Here is a 24,964-nt window from a genome sequence, read left to right as displayed (position 1 = left end):
GAAATCAGAAGCAAATATGGCATAAAAGTAAACAAATTCATATTTAAAGCACTCAATGCCCTAAAGGCTTTTTTATTTCTAACACAAAAGAGTCTGATTGAAACCTTTACACGTATAAAACCCACACTCTTTAATGCAGCTACAAATAACAAGTCAAAGTTTATACTATGTCTGAATACAATACACTGTGATCTGGGTCACAACAAAGCATTCGAGTGAAACCACACAAAGGTTTCTAAATGCGAACAATCCCAAACCTAACTTTTTATCAGCTATCAAAGGAAATTCTGCTCTTGTGCCACAGGCTGGATGTTTGATTTACCTTCCTCCTCTTTGATCGCAGATTGAAATCTTTCACAACTTAGTTAACTCTATTCAAGTGTGATAACAATACGTCAAGTTTTCATTTTGGTGGTGCTCATCTATTGCTGTTATAATTTAGAGGCAGGACAACAAAATGCTAAAACCCTGTAAATTCAAGATAGGAAAAAATGGGGGGAAAAGTGAATTCATCAGTATTTCCCGTTAGAAACTGTTACCAGGAATCCGGCTCTCCAGGTCCATAGCGGAATTCCTGCCTAGACATCCACACGTTCCTTTTTTTCCCCTCAACATCCCAAACTGATTCAAACTGCCCTGTTTACATTGAAGCTATGCACTGTGACCATGGACAACTGAGAGGCGTCTCTGGGTTGCACTTCCTTAAACAAATGGTATTTTAGCATACAGTAAAGATAAGCCAGTGGGGTCTGGCTTGATTAATGCTTTATTAGCACCTTTACAGAATTACAGAGGTTCCCAAGAAGCTATGCGCTTCTTAAAGCAAAAGTTAAGGCTAATGAATGAGCAATGAAATAGTCAGGAGAAACAATAAACTCAATCATCCAACATGAGCCACAAAGATGTACAAGGCAACAAAGTACAAAGATTATTTTTAAAACAATAATTAACATTTATTTGCTTTCAACAACTGCAAGTAACACCAGAAGAGAGACCCCCATAAATGACCCATACTTTGTACACGCGAACGCAAACAGCACCTGAAGTTATGTTTTGTCCCATTCTGACTAGTACTGTGAGAAACCTTTTTCCCCTCCTAAATTTGTATTGAAATGAATTTTAATGAAAAGTATTTTCATTTCTAAATCGGAAATCAAAAGCGCTTTCCTTCAGTCAGCTTCGCGTACGGAAGATGATGCACTGGTGTAGCATTATTTATATGAATATAGTATTCTCTGACAGCTCGACAGTAAACTATTGTGGAAAACAGAAAGGCAAAGGTTATTATATCTCATTTAAAATTGCATCCATTCTCCCCTAAATCTTGGTTAACCACGTACAAAAATTCCGTGCCAAACTGAATACCTTTAACTCCCTCTTGGGAAAGTTGACCACTGTGTAAAATGTATTCCTTTAACATCCAGTGTGAGTATAAATTTGAATTTTAATGAAAAGTATTTTAATTTCTAAATCAGAAATCAAAAGTGCTTTCCTTCAGTCAGCTTCGCATACGGAAGATGATGCACTGGTGTAGCATTATTTATATGAATATAGTATTCTCTGACAGCTCGACAGTAAACTATTGTGGAAAACAGAAAGGCAAAGGTTATTATATCTCATTTAAAATTGCATCCATTCTCCCCTAAATCTTGGTTAACCACGTACAAAAATTCCGTGCCAAACTGAATACCTTTAACTCCCTCTTGGGAAAGTTGACCACTGTGTAAAATGTATTCCTTTAACATCCAGTGTGAGTATAAATTATTGGCTCCAATGAACCACTGACTAAAAATAACGTATTAGCTGGTTTGCCCAAAAGAAAAGGGCTCTGTGTACCATGTAATCACTTGGACAGCAAGCTTCATAGGAATTGCTTCTATAAACAGTTTCAGTTGCAACAGGGTAAACAGGAAAAGCCAAACTTAGACATATAAAAAAATATGCAATGTACTATTCTGAAAGTGTGGAAGAGTCGCCCTTTAAGGTAGTCAATCGCCCCAAAATCTGAAAGTTTTCTGACTTTTTTTTTTAAATGAGAAAACAAAGATGTAAACTAACCAACTCATTTTCTAATGAATATTAAAATTCTCATTCTCTTGATTATACTTGGCAAAACCATCTAAAAGCATTCAACTAAGGCCTTTGAGACTTTTGTAGATGTGGTGTAACCGTACGGAACAATGCTACCAAAGTTCAGTATCATAAATTAAATAAACCACACATTTTTAAACCAAGGAGCTCAGCGGAACAGCACTGCTGAAGTTGGAAATCAGCACAGAATAACCTGCTTTTACAGACAAACCATGAAAACATGTAAGAGAGAAGGAAAACTGAACCTCTTATATTGTCTTATCTGAAAGACATCCCCAACAACAATGCGGGTTCAGTAACTAATGGTACCCAAGACGACCTCAGTGTTACCCATGAATAACTGACACACAGTTTTCTGCAAAACCTGCATATTCTTTAGGTTTCTGACGAGCATATGAACGACGTCAGTCTTGATCATACACCATGAACGTCATAAATTCTCAGAGCCCTTCAGCTGCAGGTTATCTGGCAACTGTGTTACCCGAATGGCAAGATATTTAATTTTTCCCTTCTGATTTTAAATTAGTTTGAGCTGGTTAGCTATAGAAACGCTGTACTTAGGTTTGGCTACATCACAGTGAGACAACACCCCCCCCACATCCCGGGCTTCATTTTCCATCAGCAGAATGTTAAGTAATTTCACACTTCATAGGATCATTACAACATACAATGAATTAGGAAAAAAGAACTTGGGGTAAAATGAAAACCTTGGGGTGTCCTCTATTAACTTTTACAACAGTATGAACTATGCGGAAGAAAAATGAAAACTTGCAATGTATGCGGTAACTTGGAGAGTAATATCCCCTTCAGAAACAGCTCATCAGAATTTTAAACGTGTATAATATACTCTTCAGATCTGTCCACCTCCATTAAGTCTTTTCCTCCAGAAAAGAAAAATAAACGTGAACACCGCTCCTTGAGTCAGTTACTTACTGTAGCGCTTCATAAGAGAGTACGAAGACAATCCAGTGATAGCAGTTAAGATTAAAAACACACTCCACATTTTTTAAACTCGAGAGATTGATCACTTAAAATTCTTGAAATTAGTGCGTTTCCCTTTCAAATCAGACAGATTAAAAAAAACTGTGCCGGTTTTGGGTTTTAAAAAAAAGAAAAAAATCTTTTTCACTGTGCTCCTGCCTACTCCCCCGCCTTTTTTTTTTTTTAATATAAGCCAGGACTTAAAATGACTCAACATCCTCAAATTGTGTTTGAAGAAAAATGTGAAAAACACCTACAAAGCTAGCACCAACCTAGACTGTGCTTTTAGATCTCCAGAATCTTCTTACCACTTGCTTTACTGTTGTTTTATACACTGAAAATTCTCATTAAACTTGACGTCCTATTGTATTCAGTAATGACCACTTAAAAGCAAGCAAGTCTCATATCAGAACATCTTTTTCAAGTGATTAAAATAAATCAATACCTGTGAATCTGGAGAAGATGAAAGAAAAATACGTCCCTTAACTCCCTGCCTCTGTAAAAATCCTCTCACCAGGCCACAGCCACATCCACCACAGACCAAGCGAGCAGTCTTCCTTTTGTCTCATGCAATTCACCTTGCTTCCACAGAAGTGAGGTAATTGAAGCTTGGCTGAATGAAATTCAAGTAATAGTGAGAGGACTGGAAAACAGGGACCTCAAATACAGGCTGGAAGGCCCTCCTGAGTCATCGCACCCCTCAGTGAGCTATCATTTACCCCCTTTTCTAAATCTATCAAGCTTTATTTTAAACCCAGTTGGTCTTCTGCCTACACCATGCCTGTTCCTGAACTCCGCTTCTCAGCTGGTTAGGCAATCTCTAATTTCTAGCCCAAATTTATGACTGCCTTATACTCATTTGTCTTTATGCCAAGTGGTCCTTCAGCTTTCAAGTAAAATCTAAAACCCTCCAACCAAGAGGAGGATGATGGATAAAGGGCAGCCCCGTCATTATTCCAGTTTATCATGACAGAAAATGGAACCGCCGATTTCACCTGTCACGAGTCACAGATCCGAACACGCGGTGCATAAATCGCCCTCGCAGCCGTGCACCGATCTACGCTCCCACCCGTCCCGGTGCCAGCTGAGGGCACTCTTCTCACTGCACGCAAGCCCGGCGATTAAACTGCTGCACAGGATCTTTGCTATTTCATTGCGACGACGGGATTTTCAACCCAGGAGCCTAGTTCGAACCATCTAAATCTGATTCAATTGGAGATCATTCAGTAAGCGAACTACTGTGGAAGTAACAAGAACACTGCATTAGCAATTCTCCCCCAAACATTAAAGCTGCAGAATAAGGTACAAAAACATTTTTCTCCTCTAAATTTAGGAAGATTTTTTAAAAAATAATTCTACTGTTCAGACATGAGAAGCAAAAAGAGATACTAAGACCAACATTATGTTGTGCAGTTTTTTCCCTTTATCGTACAACCCAAGTGACCATTAAAAGTTACCTATTTTTTTTGCCATCAAGGAAACTAAAAATAAATACCTTAAGTGAACTTTTCTTTCTATTTAATTGGTCAATTTCCTCAGTATAGATTAAAGTAAACCTTTTCTGCTGGAAACTAACACGTAGTACTCAAAGCCACCACTTGCTCTATTTTAGGTCACAAATACTATCTCCATCTTCTGAGAGTGTTATTAAAATACAGCATTAATAATTTCTCTTCCTTTGTGCACTGGAGAATCAAACTATTTTACGACTGCAATGAAGAAAATACGAAAGTATGCTGAAAAATAAGCTGTCCACACATAACGGTACATATCAGCCATCTCCAACAGATCACCAGTAGAAAAACATTCGTTTCCATGAGCAAGTATAACAAAACAATCAATAGCTGCTCATTACTTAGAGAGAGGTCTAAAAGTAAACACCAAGAAGTAAAGATCACACGATCTACAAAAATCACAGCTGTTTCTACAGACACGGGAGCAGCAGTCAAGGCTCCTTTCAACATTAGGCAATTTTGGATTCAAAACCTTCGTAGCTACTTCTTTTACCATAAGGACTCAAATACTTCGTATTTTGTTTGTAAGTACCATTTCGCAAACAAGTAAAAGAAATCTGAGGACAAGCACTACATACACATACACTAAATACTTCCTTCCATGGCTTCAGCGGTTAACATTAAAGTTGGATCGATACCAGACACAGGTTTTCAAATTTTATGGAAAGCGGGATTAAGCAGGACTTAAAACTGGATATAAACATACCAGTAGTAATAAACAAGACAGTGACCTGTATTTTCGTCTCACTAAAGATTTCACTTAATGTATCAGTAAACAAAAAATATAAAAACACAAACTTACGAGAGAGAGAATGCGTGCCTTTGGGTAAGTACTCAAACAGCAGAGAACTATCCTCTCCCAGCATGTCGGCTTTCAGAGACAGCAAACTGTTCTTACTCATGAGAGCCGCGCGCAGGTTGGCGACGGTGGCAGCCTGGAGCGCATCCTCCTTCTCCGGAGTCAGGGGCTGAGAGATGTAGCTGGCTTCCCCAGCGATGAGGGCTTCGTCGACGTTCGCGTAGGGGTCCGACCGCTCCACTCTGCTGTCAGAGCTGCTGGGCTCTGTTACTGTCACATCAGCACCTGCGTGACGAAAGATGCCGTCAGAGATGCAAACAAATTCCTGAGACGAGGCACACTGACCACGCGTGCCCGTCTAACCATGGGTCCAAATAACTGAGAACCGGGAATTTATCATCACCTGTTTCGGCCTTACTGTCACTTTTCACCTGAGAGTGTTGTTTCTTGCCCCCCACCCCCCCCTTTTCCAAAAGTCCGAAGATGAACTTGGCCGTTCAGAGGCTCGATAGAAAGCACACCCACCCCACAGCTGGGGGTTTCTGTTCTTCCAGCCTGCGCCCACCCGCGCCCTGCGCTTCTGCCCCATCAGCGGGTCTTAACTTCAGTACCACGCGCTAAGAAGGCAGGGCAGAGGGAGAGAGATGTGTACAACCTCCCCCACAACCAGTAACTGGCTAAAACTTTATTTATTTATTTTAAACTAAGATTTCCGGATAGTCTGCTAGTACTGAAATTACGTTCAAATGTTTAAGTTCTGTTCTAATTTTACTCCAATAGTCCAAATTTTCATTCTTTCATTTCTTCCCCATGATGAAGGTTTTGAAAAATCCAGTAATAAAGAGCCACTAATAGTGGACTGCTAATTAGTATAAATCCCCTGGGGTCACTTATCTGAAAAGTACACAGTAACCAGTGGTTCCCAGCATATATCACAGGGTAGGTTTTATACAGAAGTGATACAGTTAAAAACAAGAAATAAAGATGCAGATCAGCCACTTTACAACAGGTAGCTACAAAGAAGCTGTATAAAAACGTAACGGACTATTAACAAAACATCAATTAGTGAACCCAAACAAAAATGAAAAAGCTATGATAAAGTTAATTCCTCCCTGCGAAAACACCATTTATTTTTGTATTTTTGGGGAGGTCTAGTTAAAGATTCTCTTGTTTGAGCTTTGACTCTCTTATAGTCTTAAATAATTTATGTATTGTTATATACAGGAAAGTGACTCTCATACTCCTCTCTATCCTTCACATGAAACAAACAAACAAACAAAATATCTACAAAAAGGGCTGTTACCCCATTTATAAAGTGTGTAAACCAAACTGCAATTACCTATTCCAGAATCTGCAGCAGCAGAACATAGCTGACGTGCTCAAAACCGAGCCAAGTACCTGGCAAACAGGGCTAAAGCTTCCCAATAAACGAATGCCTTTGCAGCATTTGTACTGTCAAGACGTAGAGGGAAAAAATCCAAATAGAAGGCATTGACAATGAGTGATCAGATAGACAAAGAAGCTGTTTTGCAGATCCTGAACGTTTTATTGCCTCCCAGTTCAAAATATGTTTAAATCTACTTAATGCAAGAGGCAACTATTCCAGTTCAAAATAGTGGTCTGACATGTACAAAATTAACACTTGGCTGCTTTCATGAATTCATCTTGCGCTTCTCAGGGCAAGGAATTCAGGTGTTGTCCACATACACCACAGCAATAAGCTTATTCCCGTACAGAAGGTTTCACAGCAGCAGAGCTTACAAGAAGGCAAGAGGAAGAGTGTAGCACACCAGCACTCGGTTGTAGCGTTCAACCAACTTCAAACCAGGGCAAGACATCAATCTGCACAGCCTTATTAAAAAATGCTAACGAGGACACTGGTACAGTGCCTACCTCCTGTAACCTGGAAAACAGCTAAAGGAAAATCATTATTTTTATCTCCATTTTACAGGTGGTAACTGCCAGAGAAAGACGCGGTGACTTGCTCAAGGTGTCCAGCCCGTGAGGCCAGGATCAGACAGTGAATTTCCCAGTCCCAGCCCGGGCACATCAGGTTCCTCAACACGTTCAGATTTACTTTACTAAGCTGTACTGTACTGCCAGTACCTCTTGCTGTTAACTTTTTCTACTTCCTTTAAAAAACAAAGAGCCTCAAAGCAAACAATAAGGAAAAAACAATCATTAGCAGAGCACTCCTACACCCTGGAGATGTAAGGAATACCCAAGGCTGGGGGCTACAAACACAGTAGCAGCAACTACGTGAACTATCAGAGACGCTCTCTCTTTAAATCAAACCATTTTCCCTCCTCCATCTGTGTTTTGCTTGTATAATCTCTTATTATCAGTTTTATTAAATCTTAGCCAAGCAGAAGAATTCAACTGCTTTGAATTTTTGCATATTTTGTCATTCCTCTGTTACTGAGCGAGCGGTTAACAGGTCTATACGTTTTTCTAGATGATAATGAAGTTTGTTTTAAAAACAAACATTTCTGCGTAAAGGGAAATTACAAGAGTTTAAAAAACAGCAGCTGTTACAAAAGGTGGCAAAGAAAGTAAATTCTAGCCCATTAAACTGGTAATGCAACAGACAGCTTTATCAAATCAAAGCGATGATAATCCTGCTATTCCTCTGCTCCTCACCACCTACATGGCAAATCACAGCAAATGACTTGGGCCAGAAAGGGTGTTTGTCAACAAAATGGTGTTGCCAAATTACTGGGCAGGCAGTAAATCACCTTGCATTTTCTCCCGTCCTTTTTCGTAGCCAATTACAGATGCTGATTGACAGTTGCCAGAATCTGTTGCTGCCTGCTGCACATAAACACTAATTGCTAAAACACATGCAGATTAATTGTAACCACAACAAGACATTAAATGTTCCTCAAAAGCCAAGATTAGAGACAGACAGTGAAACAGAGGCTTTAGAGCTCCCAGTATTTATAGCTGATGTAACCTAATCAAATACACATTAAGGCAAAATAAATATCCACTTAGTCTCATAAGTACTAAAATACTCTCAGTACACCAAAACCCAAAAATGCATGAAGTTCCTCTTCACGGTGCCTCCAAAACCACTTCTCTCTTTTCTTTAGAATACAGCTTCTTTTAACAAGGTTTAGCCAAAGAATTATATGAATCAAAAGTATCCGTCACTGCCCAGTAATCTAAACTGTTTACTACAGTGCTTCAACAGTATGTAAACCAAGCTTTAGTAAATGAGCTTCTATTTTGCAATTTTTCAAGGCAACGGGTCACGTGGCTGCCCAAGAGCTCCATCCAGCTCCTCCACATCTCATTTTTCCCACCGCTGAGACAGTCCCTGCGACTGCACGGATTCCAGGCACCGCTCGCAGGAAATCCCGATCGGGGCAGCGAGCTAAACATGGGATTAATGCTGCTCTAAAAAAACTGAGCTCATTAGTCTCTTTAACAAATAATTATTTTGCAGTTATTCTATTACACCAGCCTACTTTCCAAAACACAGAAGCTTTAGAAAAGCTTTAGTAGTTTGTTGACTTGAAGGGTTTTTTTGTAATTATTTTTACTTTCAAATCAAACACGGGGAATACTTTTACAGTTTTGGCAACGGTAGTTCCATGCGTCCCTGAAACTCCGAAAGCAACACTTAACTGGTGAGGTTCTTATTTACACATGAAAGCCTAAAGTAAAAGGAATACATGAAGCCCAATTACAAGCACCTTCTCACAGACACCACACATCCCAGCTGAGCACCGCACGACAAAACGCACTTCATTCCCAACCACACCGACCAGGCAGGCTTTAACAGATCCATAAACAGGAATAACGCTCACGCCAGTGTAACACGAGCAGTACAACATCCCAAGCGCACGCAGGGTGGCTGTTGCGCAGAAATTTACACTTGGGCAAAACAAAACTGAGCTGTATGCTTGCTCTGCAAGGGAAGTACAGGCGCAGGAAACTCGCTTGCTTTGCTACACTATGCAAAGCCCAAATCCAGATCAGAAATCCCATTTATCAGCAGGCATACCACTGCTACCAGAAGAAAAGCAAAAGACAAAACAAAGAAAAAAAGATTTTACTGGAAACTCTATAAACTGAGCTCTTGTCATAAACCCAGGTATGAGAAAACCAAAGCAAAAGGCAGGGACCTGTCAACCACAGTGTATCAGCATCAAGGTCATCACTGGTGAGAAATTCAGCATTACATATATTTTTAGTTCCCTCCCCCCTTTTTCTTTTAAATGAAGTTGTACTAGTCAAAAAAAAAAAAAAAAAAAATCAAGAAGTACTACAGACATCTGCCAGCCCCTTGGGAAGGGCTACGGCAGAAATAAAGGTGATGCAACTCACTAAAAGTATCCAAGTGAAATGTTAACGTGATAAATTATTTTCCAAGATCTAGGAGAAAATTGACAGTAAAAAGCATTAAACCTAGTCAAACAACTGAAAAAATATACATGCCATCTCAGAAAGACCGTGGAAAAGCTGCTCCATTTTAAAGAATCCATTTGGGTACCTTAATTAATTACTTCAATACACAGAAACTTTTTCTTGTTTTTCTTCTCCCTCCCTTCAGTCACTTTTCCTCGTTACAGCTTAAACTCAGCTGTTACCAAACTACCTCCTCATGTCTGCTTCTCTCACACCATTTATTTCTAGTTTGTGTTTTTACCTTCTCAGTAAACCCCGAGTCGTGTTTTCTGTTGTTTCCCAGACTCCCAATGCTATTATTCTCTTTCATAATTTTTTTTTTTTTAAATCATTTTTTCCTCTTTCAACTTTTATTCCTGCTCTCTCATGTACATAGTCAAACATCTAGAAATCTGTAGCTGGAGGACTAAACCCATGAGAAAAGAGAAAGGCATGAATAAAAGCCATACAAGATTACATCTGCTGCTGGAAAATTCAAAGCAGAAACAAACTCTTCCCCAAGAACTAAAGGCAACGTTTTGCCACGTTGCTATTCCTCAATATTGCTCTTTTCATTACGGTCTCAAGGTAAGAGCAGATCCAAGAAGTCTGTCATCTTCTCTTCAAAGTCCCTTTCTGTTTGGCAGAAATACAAAGCAGCAATGTTTCCCCCTCGGCCTTCTGAGTTTCCAGGATGATGAGGTTGCCTGACGCGCATCGTCAAGCGACTGCCTACCTAATCAAAGTGGCCCAACGGCCAGCGAGGTGGGGGGGTCAGCCAGCAAACACAGCACTCCTTGAAAGGAGTGCAACGGGATCTAGCTTATCGTTTACAGCCAAAGCTTTAAGCCAGTTTCTGTAAGTTTTCTCTATCGCCCTGGCAAATTTCAGGAAGCTTTTAGGAGCCCCTCCAGCCCCTCCTCAACCCTCCTCGAATTTAGCGCTTTTTCACACAGTATGAGCCATTCCTCCAAGCACACCTTTCTGAACGGGAGGTTATCACTGCTCAGCGCCTGGAGTAAACTCTTTACAAGTCCCCACAACCTCCAAAACCAATGGCAATTCAAGCCACCTCCTATCACAAGAAGGGTCCTTACCCCTTCTGCATAGCTCACCCGATCGCACAGCTCCAGTACGTGTTTTGGCAGAACTTAAGCCTGTGGGTGTTTCAGCAGAACGAATGCCATCGTCCTGCCGGTTTCACCAGCATCCTTTCAACCCGACATCAGTACCACCGTCAACTAAACCCAGCCAAAGTCTCTGGCTGCCTGCATTTTGTGGACACTTGCCAAAGCTAGGGGTGACAGCAAGATCCCACAACTATCTGGAGCTAATTAAAGAAACACTGGATAATCTTATATCCTACTCTTATTTATAAAGCACACTTGACAGTCAAACAGTAGAACCCCCAGCTAAGTCCACCAAATACTTTCCCTCCTATAGGCAAATGTGAAGCAGGGCTGGCAAGTCATACTGCTCATTTTCTTTTTAACATATGTGAGAACAAAGCACATAAAACCCATAAAGGTTTGGGTCTCTCCACCAAAGTTTATAGGTGGAGAGAATATTCTCTTTCTACGTAAATTTGGGTGGAAAGGTGAAGGGAAGGAAAGACAGACTTTCAGGTACGCGAGTCCTGCTGTCAGAAACAGGAAGGCAAGCACCAAGGGAAGTACAGTTTGAAAACAACAGCAACTGAAGATACATCTTAAGGGGTGTCACCAACTGACAGCAAGCGAGTAGCCGTCCTGACTTGTGACAGCGTTACTGCTGCATTACCTCAATCCATTTTTAAGAACCATAGAATAAACTAGGTTGAAAGTGACTTCAGGGCTACTTTTAGAGTTAGATCCCTTTGCTCAGGGGCTTGCACAGCCAAGTTCTGAATAGCTGCAGGGAGAAAGATACCACAACTTATCTGGGCCCTTCCTCCATCATTTGACCGCTCTGTGAAGAATTTACTCCTTTTACCCCATGAGAATTTCCCTTCCTGTAACTTGTGTCCGTTACCTCTCATCCTTTCTCCACACACCTCTGAGAAGGGTCTGGCTCTGGACAATCCATCCACCCCCCTTCTCTTCTTCAAGGATAAACCAAGCTGTCTCACCCTCTCCTTGTACACATCTCGCCAAGCTGTCTCACCCTCTCCTTGTACACAACATCTCAATGGCCTCGGCTGGGCTTGTCAAAGTCATCCTTGTCCTGGAGATCCCCAAACTGGATCTTGTACTCCAAACGTGGTCTCACTTCCCTTGACATGCTAGGTACGCTCTTCATAAGGCAACTGAGCATGCAGCCAGCCTTCGCTGCTGCGAGGGCACGCAGACCCCTCTTCAGCCCGTTACTCACCAGAACACATTTTCTGCAAAGCTGCTTTCTCGCTCCTTGGCTGCCAACCCATACTGGTACATGGGGTTATTCTGTCCCACATGCAGGACTTCACATTTGTCTTTGTTGAATTCATGCTGTGTCTGGCACCGCTGCCTTCCAGCATATCATTCCTCCCAGTCTGGTGTCGTCCAACAACTTGCTGAGGGTTCACTCCATCCCACTGCCCAAGTTGTTAATGAACAAAGTAAACAGCATCGGCCCTGGAAGCTACCTGTGACGGATGCCAGCATCACGCTTTCTGGGGTAGTTGTTTAGGATCCCCTGCACACAGCTGGGTAACTTTTAGTGTGGTGGCAAATGTCTTTGTTTGTTTGTTTGTTTAAAACATGACAGGCGGAAAGGGCAGAGGGGGGCAACGGAAGAGGTTGCAACGTTAGCAATTCCTTCTCCCACCCCAAATGCTCATTCCTGCATCCACCCCGCTACTCCCTCAGTTGTACCAAAACTACATGTATAGTTGTGAGGTGAACTTGAGACAGGAACTAATATGTTAAAAATAAAATTGGTTTATTAAAAAAAAAAGTTATTTTTAAACCCAGATCAGTTCCCCGATCCGGTTCACTACATGGTTGCACAGACATTTTCACCGGAACAACTGCCGGAGAGCGTGGGGGTGCAATTAAGTACCAAGGGAAAGTGGGAGCCACTTAAACTCAGCTTTTCTTTCAAGGACACTGCCAAATTATGACCCGTGCTGAACTCTTCTGGAAAAAACCTTAGGTGAAATCAAAAACTTATTTTCTGAGGTTCTTCTACCTATTTGTGTCAAGTATCTATACAGATCTGCCTGACAGTAGATTTCATCTAAAATTTCAGGGATGATGTTGCTTGTATAAGCGTAGGAAGATTTGGCTTGATCTCCTTCAGTGCAAAAGATGTAATTAATTTTAAAAGTCACAGAAAAAAAAAAGAAAAAAGCTTTCATTTCCTACTGTTTTTTCTTGGGAATAAAAAAAAAAAAAAGGATCACCCAGGCTGGGATAAAAATGACAATCTTGTACCAGCTGCTAAAAATATCCTCGAAGCTTGTATTTCAGATACCCCCTCCTTTCTAACAGAAATCCTTCAAAAGTGTTTCACAACTTACTATTTGTTAAGCAAACCCCAGCATTCTCACATACTGTAATATTTACATAGAGAAGTGATGCCATGAGCTATATTGGTTTTGATTAGCACTATTTTACAAACATAATAGTATACATGACGTGGATATAATAAATGCGCGCAGCATTCAAAATAAGCTCCAATTTCTTTACTCAGGAAACTATCATGCAAACATAGATATTTAACCACAACATGTATGAACATTAAAAACTGCTTTTACGTTAAAGACTGTAAGATATCTTAAGTGAATCGTTATGGAACCAAAACCGCGGGCTCCTTCAGGCTGCGCTTTCCCACCCCTCCTCTTCCAGGTTTGAGTCCTACTACAGCTTCTCAACTGTGACTCAGCAGGGCGACCTGGGACACCGTCCTGCACTGTCGGGATTTGAGTTGCTGAGAAACACCATCCTGCCTAAAACTGCAAATTTCCAATGCTGTTACTGTTTCTGGAGGGCTCAGGGGGGAGTCCTTGCCAACTGAAAGGCAGCTTTCATCATATAGGTTTTCTCCCCCCCCCCCCCCCCCAGCCATAGGATGTTCACCATATCCACACCATAGGATTTGTATCACCAAAAGAAACATTCTCCTCAATACCTCTAGAATAGTATTTCTAAAATAATTAAACAGACTTGTTCTACACAAATATGACCTGGTTTTATACTGATATTTCTGCAGTGGTATTCTAAAAGCACAAGTGTATCTCCATCTTTGTTTTCCTCAAAACAGTAATCAGTGTACAAATTATCAACTGGAAAATTCCCTCCCCTGCTCCAGGTATCTGGGGGGAAAAAAAAAAAAAATCTCTTTCCTGTGATATTTGTTTTTCTAACTTTGAATCAAATTCTGCAGATATTTTTCTGTGGGCTGTGTCAGCAAAAGGAGCTCCTGGCCCCAAACCCAGCTGCTTGTTGCCACTCTCCCACCGCCTGTTAGTGACCCCGACTCAACTGTTGATACTACAGTTTGGGCTACAAAGTAAACCTGGTCAACCAACTGATCTTCCCCAAAACAAGATACCACAAGACGCCCAAATCCAAAGAGGGGGAAAATGGTTAAACTGGGTGAGTTAATTATTTTTGAAACTACTGTAAAATGGAATAATAAAGTGGTCTTCGCAGAAGCAGGAATGACCGAGCAGTGCAGAAATACCTTAAGCCACACTCTTTTTTCCCCAAAATATGCAGACTATCACTTTAAAAATATTAAGGTTGACTGCAAGCTTAACCTCTTTTTCTAAGTCTCATAACTCAGGCAGTAAAAGGACTGATACTATTCTCTGCTGCTCCTCAGTACAGTCTCTTGCTGCACATCTGCACATGAACAGACAGAAACATGAAGGGATAGAAATATAACATCCAAGTATCACATTAAATATGAACACTAGTACTCATGAAATGACAAGATGCTGAGTTATAAACTTTGAAAATCATCGAGAACAAATATTTACCTCTTGAAACAACTGCTTGCAAGAAATGGAAAAAAAAAAATCTGAGACCAATACAGCAAAGTTAGTTTTTGGGTTTTATTCCTAGACACTGCATCTAAAGAATGAATTCCTACTATGTTTTAATGCAAAAGCAGCACTTCAAATAGGAAAGTGAAAGTCCTGAACAGCGGTGATTGTAAAGTAGGATTAGAATTTTTTTTTAAGTTAAGATTTTGAAACCTTCTTGATTTCTTACTTGGGGGAAAATGGAAGGCAGGGTGGGGAAAGGAAACAGACACTGAGCTTTGAGCTAAAGCTGGTTTGGGTGGAACCCATTTTAAAGCCAGGGTGTAGCCAGGGAATAAGTGTCTAGGTTTAAAGCAGTGATTTTCATTTCCAGACTTGAGCCTGGGGAAAATGGAATGCAGGGTGGGGAAAGGAAACAGACACTGAGCTTTGAGCTAAAGCTGGTTTAGGGTGGAACCATTTTAAAGCCAGGGTGTAGCCAGGGAATAAGTGTCTAGGTTTAAAGCAGTGATTTTCATTTCCAGACTTGAAAATAACCTGACCTAACCCTTTAACAACAAAAACTCAAAAGAGTTATTCCTGCGAAGATTGCATCCTAATAATTTCATTAGCCTGTAACTGTGGTGATATGGAGAACCTGAATTATTCACTGAGCACTCTCTGCAATGTTTCTGCAAAATTCAGCATATGGACACAGAGGTCAGGGCGCTGTGTTTTTTGTTTGCTTGGGTTTGCATTTTGCTGCAACTAGCAGCTACCTCCATGCAGTAAACTTCATGCACGTGAAGAGAGTACCAAAGGCGGTCTAGAAACCTGGGCAGCTCCATAAGCCAGAGGAATGCAGAACATGGGCTAAGCTGATTTCGGCACTAAGAAAGAATTCTGGGGGTGGCATTACAGCACAAATCTGTAACCCCTCCAGGTCTGGCTGAGAAAGAAAGCCTGGCGTCACTGACTACCACTGCTTAAGATGTCGAAATATCTCCCCAGTAAAAACATCACTAAAACCCCCTCAATTGTAGCAAAGAAAATTTTAATACCTTGCACCATGACTACAACTTCATGAAAAGCAGGTAGAAAAATGCAGTAATTCACTTAATTTTCCAAGTGGCAGGCAATTTGTCATTTACTATTACCTACCCTCAAAAATACTCCAACACCTTTCCAATAAGCTGCATGTTTTGATCCAAAACATCTATCCTCCTTAAAAAGCGATCCTTCCAAAATTGATCATAAAAGAATGATCTAAATAATGAACTAACAGTAGGAAACTATTAAAATTTGAGCCCGTGTTCTTTTAGGACATCAGATATTTATCTGACAACTGAAATTTTAACCAGCTTAGTTTTCATTCATGGCTGTAACAAATACTTAAACACCTGCCTTAAATTTTTACATTGCAACCAGAACTCGGACCACGGCAGATGGACTGGAGACTCCATCTCTTCAAAGCAAAATCCATTTAAAGGAAGAGTAAATGATTGTGTTCTGTCCCAGTGATGTTTTTTTTCAGCTGCCACGCTACGCGGATCATTTCAACACTGCACGCTTTCAATCTGCCTGCTAAGACGTCCCTTAGCATCTCCTTCAATACATTTGTTTTCATCCCATAAAAATCTACAATTTACCAATATATCTTTATTTTAGATAAGATGAATAGTGCATATCCAGGATGTGATACCACGCCTCACAAAAAATACACTTTTCGTGCACTTTTTGAGGAGCAGGGAAAGAAGTTTTGTAAAGGTCAGAATAGACGGCTCGATCTGCCACTAATGGGAGACAGGCAGGGCAGAACAGCACGTGGGAGCACTAGCGTTTACCGTGCAGCCGCATTTCAAGCTGGAGCAAGAGGTTTTTAATATTGGGCTGCAAAAGTTACAGAGAAGAGTGAAGAATGACTGTACAGGAAAGAGTTAGTCTCAGTAAGTTTTATCCATCTCTAACGGGAATAGCTGATTTTTAGGCTTTTCTACCCAATTAATTCATTGTGCCTTAACACTCAACAGGTATTCCCGGTACAGACACGTTCTGGTTTAACCTTGCTCCCTCACCTCTTCAGTCTGTCTCAGATACCACCTTTACTACACCAAATTCAGGCTCTTTATTCTCAGAACTCGTTCTCAGTTCTCTTTTTCTATTGTCCCTCTTCCCGTTCCTTATACTCTTCTCTCCTATACCACACTACCCCTCCTTCGCTTTCCCTATCTCTATTCCGTGTTGGCATAAGCCTTCACACCAAATAGCCTCCGTCGCAGATTGCAAAGCCCCATTCTTTCTGAACTCGTTCACACGGCATTTTCTTCATTTCTTCATTAACGTTAACCTTCAGTGCTAGCCTGCAGATCTGCTTTTCTCTTCTCTTTTAAACACCAGCTCTTCTGGACAGGTAAATTGATTATTTATAAAGCATCATGTAAAGCCAGAAGTATTATACAGGTTTTGCAGAGCAAAAATCTTAAAGAGTTCCTTAAACACCTGAATCCTGAATACAAACACCATGCTCAATTTTTTCCTCTTCTCATTATGCAAGACATCTATTCCACTACTTGGACAAATATGCTTGCCAAGTATCACAACAGAAACAACAGAGTTTTCACTGTTTTAAAAAACACAACAGAAACAACAGAGTTTTCACTGTTTAAAAAAAAAAAAACCAACAATAATAATAATAATAATAATTTTTTCAAAAATCAAGGAAAGATTTGAAGATTTGCATTGAACAGGTGAGACAGTTACAGGAAGCCCGGTAGCTTGCTGAGAAAAAGACTTTTTTTGCAAGCATAAAATAATCCTGTAATAAGACAATCTACACATTCACCTGCCTGCACTCAGACAGGTCCAGAGACCTCACCTGCACAAAATTAGCCGAGAGTTCAGCTAGACAGAGTTCTTTCTTGCCTCTCTCTGAAGCCTTCCGAAATGTAAATTCACTGTATGATCCAACTGTTAAGCATCTGTGCTCGCCAACAACTCCTGTAATCGTAACTTGCTCTCTAGAAACCAAGACAGAAAAAGGGATAGGAAAAGGCTTACGACACCAGCTGTCTCCAGTCTGCACAGAGAGCCAGTAGCACAACTCCCTGCAGCAGGCACTGAAATCGGATTGTGTCACCGGAAAATGAAGAACTTGACCGTCTCCTCACCACAAGGGAGGAAACTCGTGCAAAATTAAAGATTTTGATGGGAAAATATTAAAGGAACTTGGAACTCTGCAAAGTCAGAAGGATATAATGAAGTCCTGTCCATCCTTCCCATGAAGGTGGCTACTCTGGGCTGGCTTAAGTCCTGAAGCTTTTCTTACAGAATACAACAATTTCACTACATGTCACCAAAGTAAAGCAAAAAGTTCCTGAACTGGTGTGTCTTTAAAAATGACTGTTCTGTTTTGAAAATAATTAGCTTCATTTCACAGTCAATTGGCACATAAAAATTCACTCGCAGCTTTAGGATGCAAACACTCAGATGTGTGGGAGTATTTCCTTAGAAATAAATTCCTGAATCATAACTACTATGCTTGAACTAACACATTAATAAAACCATCATTAAATTCTTCAAAAGACACCCTCCAAGTGACAGAGTTTTCCATTATATGAAGAGGCCAAACCAGCAACATTTTGCTAGCTTAACAGCTCTTCTAGTGAAGATAACTGTCCTCTCTGGTGAGAACATTTTAAATACCACCCAATCCTGTAGTCCAGGCGCTCAGGATGTGTAATCCTGTAGAAAGCTTATCCAGCAACGTTAAAGGAACAACAACCTAAGGAAAATGAAGATGCACAAGACACAAGACTACTTCTGAATTTCATAAGCATCTTTAATATTAAAACTAACAAATAGGAATATGTTTCTTTAGAAAGCCTATGAAGTTCAAGAAAAAAGGTTAAAATAAAAGGCAGACCTGTTATTTTGGCAAGTCTGTGGAGGAAATTCTTCTTGGCTCAGTTATGAAGAAAGTTATTATTTATAAAAGCCCATCCTCCAGTTTACTTTGGAGAATTGCTGTTCCAAGTTAATGCGGCTTGGTGAGGAAAACATATATATGAATGTTTCATACAAGGAATGACAGACTGACATCCTGAACAACCCAAACAGGATGAGAGAGAAAAAACTTAATGTGTTTTATGCTAAACAGAGAATCCAAATTAATAAATTGAAACTAGCATGAAAAGATGGTCCTCATCAAGCTCTGTGCTTGACTGATACCACCCTGTAGAAACTGAGAGCTTAATCACATTCTCAGTCTAGCATCTCGACTTAAGCTTGGATTCTTTTGCAAATCTTATTTGACCATTCTTTCTTGGAGGAAGAAGACACACTCTTCATGGCAGACATTAAGAATCTCAGCTATTTCCATGATGTTAGATTACCATTAATAAGATTACTCCAGACACTCCTTTTTATTTTAATCCGTAGTGTGATCAAATTCAAAGACTCTCAGCAGCATCCCACCAGCATCTGGAAACGAATCAACTGATTCGGAAAGAATATTCTTATCCTTTCAATTAAAAAAAAAAAAATATCTGTGTCTTTTTGAGGCCCCATTGCATCATATTTAAGTACAGTCTACTGTATTTGAGACACTTTAGTACACTCTGCCTGCATCGATAAGAACATGTTTCTCACTGAAAGAAGCACCACTGTGAAGTGTAAATGAGCTGTTAGTTGTTTCAAAAGCAAAGTTTCAGTGACTGCAACGAGTTTCTTTGCAATATAACATAAATTAAGTAATCCTGTGTAACACAGGAGTAGGGGAGTATTTTTTATCTGTGAAGTATAATGCCTCAAATAATCACTGAATTAAAAGGGTGATCCAATGGTTACTTGCAAGATCCATCTTCCAAAATGCTGCCTGCATGTTGCTGAAATGCAATGCTGCTTGCAAGCAAGACCAAATGAGTATCTTGCACAGTTTCAGGAGTAAGACGCTAACATTGAACTTTTAAGATGGACTCTCCTAAAAAAAAAAAAAAAAAAAAAAAAAAAAAAAAAAAAAAAAAAAAAAAAAAAAAATATCTGTGTCTTTTTGAGGCCCCATTGCATCATATTTAAGTACAGTCTACTGTATTTGAGACACTTTAGTACACTCTGCCTGCATCGATAAGAACATGTTTCTCACTGAAAGAAGCACCACTGTGAAGTGTAAATGAGCTGTTAGTTGTTTCAAAAGCAAAGTTTCAGTGACTGCAACGAGTTTCTTTGCAATATAACATAAATTAAGTAATCCTGTGTAACACAGGAGTAGGGGAGTATTTTTTATCTGTGAAGTATACTGCCTCAAATAATCACTGAATTAAAAGGGTGATCCAATGGTTACTTGCAAGATCCACCTTCCAAAATGCTGCTTGCATGTTGCTGAAATGCAATGCTGCTTGCAAGCAAGACCAAATGAGTATCTTGCACAGTTTCAGGAGTAAGACGCTAACATTGAACTTTTAAGATGGACTCTCCTAAATCAACTTTTGCATTGCTAGAAGGTCTGCGTTAGTCCTCCAGTATAGAGGTATTTGCAAATGGTACCCAAGTTATCCCACAACGAGGGCTTTCAGACTTAACAAGCAGCATCTTAAAATAACTGAATAGATCAGAAAAGTGAATGAGCCTCAAAGAACAAAGAGTTCTAGGTAACTTTTTTCCTTTTAGCTACTTATGAAAGAACATTCAGCACCCATTTCCTCAGCAAAGGAGTACCCTTCCATCTTAGCTATGAACAATACAGATAGGGACACTTCTAAATAAATGAGGTAAAGAAAGAGCCCTAGGCTATGAAGTCTGTTTTAAAGAACGAAGCCTGACACTACTAAATCAAAGACAGCTTCAAGCTGAAATTTAAACACATCCCAAATACTCACTGCACAGTGCAGACACCTGCCATTATCTGTTTTCACACAAGAGAATCAATTTTTCTTCATGCACAGGAGCTAAGTTTGCAACACCTCCAGACTGCTTCTGAATTCTAGCAGGAAAGTGAAGAACCTGGGGTACCAATAACCAACCTAAGCAGAACCCTGTAGGCCTTGGCAACTTGGGAGATGGAGCAGTTCGCAAGAGGGTTGCTTCCACCTGCTGGAGATGGGAAATATTAATGTCAGACCAAAAGACCCTACTGCCTGTAGGGACCAAGACAGTGATGGTCTGGGGTAGCGGGGGTGCTTTCACGTCACACTGAAAGAGAAGCAATCTCACCCCAGCAACCAACTCGGATTTCACCCAAACCACACAGACACACACGAGCACATGAGAGGCTTGCTGCTGACAAGGTGTCCAAGTGCTAACTGAAACTGAACATGCACAGATCTCAAATCCTCTGAAATCATACCGAAAAAATCCCCCAAAAGACAAGAAAATTAGACCCGAAATGCACGCAGGGCTCCTCCTGTGTGCTTCCCCATAGCATGCAGAGACGCACCCATTCCACGAGCTCAGGCCCCACAGTACAGAGAAACGTCCCTTTCCAGCAGGGCAGAAAGGAGAATTTCATCTGCTCACCTCTCCAGATGGCCAACATGGGGAAACCACGAGCAGCTCAGTCTCCAAACATCCCCCTTGCTCAGCACGGTTACTTTTACTCTGCACACACTGCTCTCAGAGCAGCAGCCAGACCGGCCGGCCACTGCCAACATACGTAGCCCCTGTGCCTGTTCGGTTCTGGCATTCCTCTCATTTTAGACAGTCAGAAGTGTTGCTATTCAGTTTTTCCTTTAGCTTTACCAGCACCAGCGGAATATTGAAACTACTCCCCCAACCACCACCACCACCACTCCGCTTCCCCTTTCCCATCACCAGAAACACCTCTTTTATTGGAAACCGCATTTAAGACAAGATTCGGAACAAGTAATTTGATTGTGCCTGCTGACGCGCTGCCTCAGCACTGCACTGAGTCAACACCCGAAGCCATCTTCCTCTCATCTGCAAACAGTTGTAAAGAAAAAGCCCACTTCTTTTAATTCCTTAACAATCAGGAATTAAGTAACCTAGACATCATTCAGCTTCCAGTAACACAATCTCTTATATTTTGCACTGGTTTTAGTAATTTAAAGACATTCAATCTATAACCAGTTTGCTAAGACGATCAGAGTTGCAGTTCTGTTTCTGCAGTCACTCCAACACGTGTGGTTTGCTTCACATACCTGTCCAAACCCCGTACACCTCCTAGTCAGTACAACACATACATAGACAGTGTTTGAATTGTTTCTATGGGACACTGTGGAAGTGAAAAATATTTGCGTGTGAATAGCATACCAGGCAATCCACGCTGAATCTTCATTCAAAACAATCGTAAAATACATGCATTATAAAAACAGGATTTGTCATAAATCACTGTTATCTTAAGTTATCTCGCATTTTTCTTCTACCTGACATTTAGATTTTATCATCAGCCAATTAGAATAATTACATGCAAGCTTGCTGCAGCAGATAACTGTAAAACATAATCATCTAAAGACATTTGTAGAGAAAACCACATTTAAACTTCACTATGTAAGCAACTTAAAACACCCTTTTTCAGCCCATAAAGACTCTTCAGACTTTCAGTACTATTTATATTGCTTTTTTCATCTGAATTTGGCAACATAAGGGTATATAATCTCACACACCCTTCTCCTGGCTGACTTGGATCCTGGTATGCAACAAAACACAGGCTAAGGCACAGCACAGACTAGGTTCTTCAAGTCAGCTTGAGGGAGTTTAATACCACACTCCCTTAAAGCCCTTAGGAAAAAAAAAAAGCATCCGAACCCCTACATCAGTAGCATTCCTGGATCTATTAATTGCCAGTGCTTAATGAATCAAATAGGACAGTTATCTTGAGACAGAAAAATAATGACTGAAGATTCAAAAGAAGTCAAGAAAACATTTTTCTCCCTGGATATACACTTTAAAAGCAGCCACTCATCTCAGACTACAAGTAGTTACACATCAAAATCAATTTTAAGCCTTAGTAGTACCTCAAAAAACCACATTATTCTTAAGAGTTACCAAACACTTATCTTGCCATTACCAGCAACAAGCTCTGGAGGTTTTCTTACACATGAGAAAGTGACTCCTGAGTATCAGGAAGTACTGAAGATAGTACCGTTTAGACTACATTACACCTGTGTGTGGTGTAATTACATCATCAATCCACCGTGCAAGGAAAATTCTTCAACCTTGACATCAGTTTGCACGCCTGCTAAAATAAATTCCAACCTTTTCTCTCATTAATTCCAACAATTATAATGGTGTTTTGGGGGTGATTTAGGCCGCTCTACATTCAAGGCCGAAACAAAACTACCAACTTCTTTCACAGGAGAACCAGCCTGCATCACTGTGACACTGAGGACCAGTGCTTGGTTGTTTTGAATCGTTGGCAACACAAGTTTCTACATTTTTCAGTTTCTGGCAAGCTAACATATTTCAGAGACTGATAAGATCATACTGTAAACAGATCTAATTAACGTTTTTCATTTCAACTACAAAAATCGGAAGAATGACTTACTTGGGTCTCGACTGCTGTATGGCCATCCTGAGGCAGGTAAAAAAGATGGCATCGGAGAACTTGCCCTGCTGTCATCCTCCACTTGCTGCGTAATATGCCGCACAGTTTCTTTATTTTTTCGGTTCTTCCTGCGCCCAGTGGGTTGCCAGCCATCCCCTACTCCTTGTTCCGAGAACGCATTCTGTATTGCACTATCCTTGGCAGAATGTAGTTCACTCCCTCCATAATGCGAGGGTGAAACCTGTTCCTCTTTGATACGTAAAGACCCATAGCCCATGTCACTAGACCAAAGAGACTGGGATGAAATGTCTTCGTGGCTGTCTGTTTTTGGTTCTTGATCCTCTTTTCCGTAACTACTCCCTCCTTCGTGGCAGCTGGCAATAGCCGAATCTCCAGAAGAATTTGCTGGACTGGTTCGCCGCGCTAACCAGGGAGATATACTCCTGCCAGCCACGACTGCTGAAATCAAAGCATCCGTACTACTGCTGGAAGGGGCTCCGAGTTCATAATCGACGAGGTCATCCGAGGCATCAGACTTTATGCTTATGTCAAGAGCTGCTTTTATGAAATTGTGACAGGCTTGTACAATATCTGTCATTTGCAGATAGCTAGCAGCTGACATCACCTCAATGACGTTTCTGCTGGTCAGCGCCAGGTGTGCAGAATACATGAAGTCAATGATTGCTTTGAAGCCTTGTGCAGTTACAATGTCTAAATGGGTGACTGTGGCCTGGTCGGAGGTTTTCTGTACCTGGCAGTACAGCGTTTTGAAGTAGCGACTACTCCCAAGCAGAACGTTTTTGTGAGCCTTAAATATCTTCCCCTCCACTATAATGCAGACATCACAGAGGATGCCGTGTTGTCTCTGCTCGTTAAGCTCACGCAGCAGATGACGGTAGTGGGAAGCAATCTCCATATCTTCCTTTCGGTTATTCATTTGGAAATCTTTGTGTTTCCTCTTCCACAAGTCCTGTATGGGGAAGGAAATGACAGTATTACAAAATCCAATACAAGCTCACAGACGTGTTTTTCAAAGTCTGAGACAAACCCCAAGTTGTACCAAGTTAAGTAACAGGTTCACCCTGAAAGAATGCCACAAAACACAACAACTGCCTAGAAAGACTGCACATTCATTCCACAATGCAGCTTATTTTTACCAGACTTCAAATAATTTACGTTAAAAGGGACTAGATTTGAAGCTCAATCCTCCAGTGGCTCATAACATCACAGAGAAACATTGCTTTAAATTACTACAGACTTGTAAGAAAACCTGTCTTAAGTTACTTGGGGAAAAACAGCTGTCAGTTTTTACTGTTTGGGTTCAGTGAAGTTTGGTTTTGAAAGAGGTACTACACTTGAAACCATGCTGATGGAGACAAACTATTGAAGAGCACTCTGTAACACAATTTCCTCAAGGGAACAAGCATTATGCGTAGCACACTGAATAGCTGAAATCCTCAAACAGCAAAAGCCAATTGAAACCAGCTATTTCCCTTGCTATATTGCCATTGAGAGGCTATAAATACCGTTTTCAAGTCAGAAGAGCAACAGGCAAATCCAAGACCACAGATCACAAAATTTTAAGTCCCCACCCAAACTAAACCGACAATAGATCAGAACTATGAAATTAATGTTATTTGAAGCTTAACTACTTACAAGCACAAGATTTTTAACTTTGCAATAAAGCATGTTATTTCCTTGGCTTTACATCTCCAAGTTTACCCCACAACCACCCCAAGATACTGGGTAGAGAAATTCTAATA

At 40.6% G+C, this 24,964-nt stretch overlaps 1 protein-coding gene across 2 annotated transcripts in view; it reads right to left on the bottom strand.

Annotated features, from left to right (window-relative positions):
• Window positions 1-24,964, bottom strand: part of ZBTB46 (zinc finger and BTB domain containing 46) — a 57,115-nt gene that overhangs the window by 16,301 nt on the left and 15,850 nt on the right. For both annotated transcript variants that reach the window (XM_009285713.2, XM_009285721.2), the window contains exons 4-5: window positions 23,202-24,171; window positions 5,389-5,670 (exon numbers count right to left, since the gene is read on the bottom strand). In XM_009285713.2, the coding sequence (XP_009283988.1) occupies window positions 5,389-5,670; window positions 23,202-24,171 (1,252 nt within the window). The remainder of the gene's footprint in view (window positions 1-5,388; window positions 5,671-23,201; window positions 24,172-24,964) is intronic.

Source organism: Aptenodytes forsteri, unplaced genomic scaffold (assembly GCF_000699145.1).
Source record: "Aptenodytes forsteri isolate BGI_AS27 unplaced genomic scaffold, ASM69914v1 Scaffold524, whole genome shotgun sequence".
Lineage (NCBI taxonomy): Eukaryota > Metazoa > Chordata > Aves > Sphenisciformes > Spheniscidae > Aptenodytes > Aptenodytes forsteri.
The sequence above is the reverse complement of the archived record's forward strand: the minus strand, read 5'-3'. Positions and strand labels throughout refer to the sequence as shown.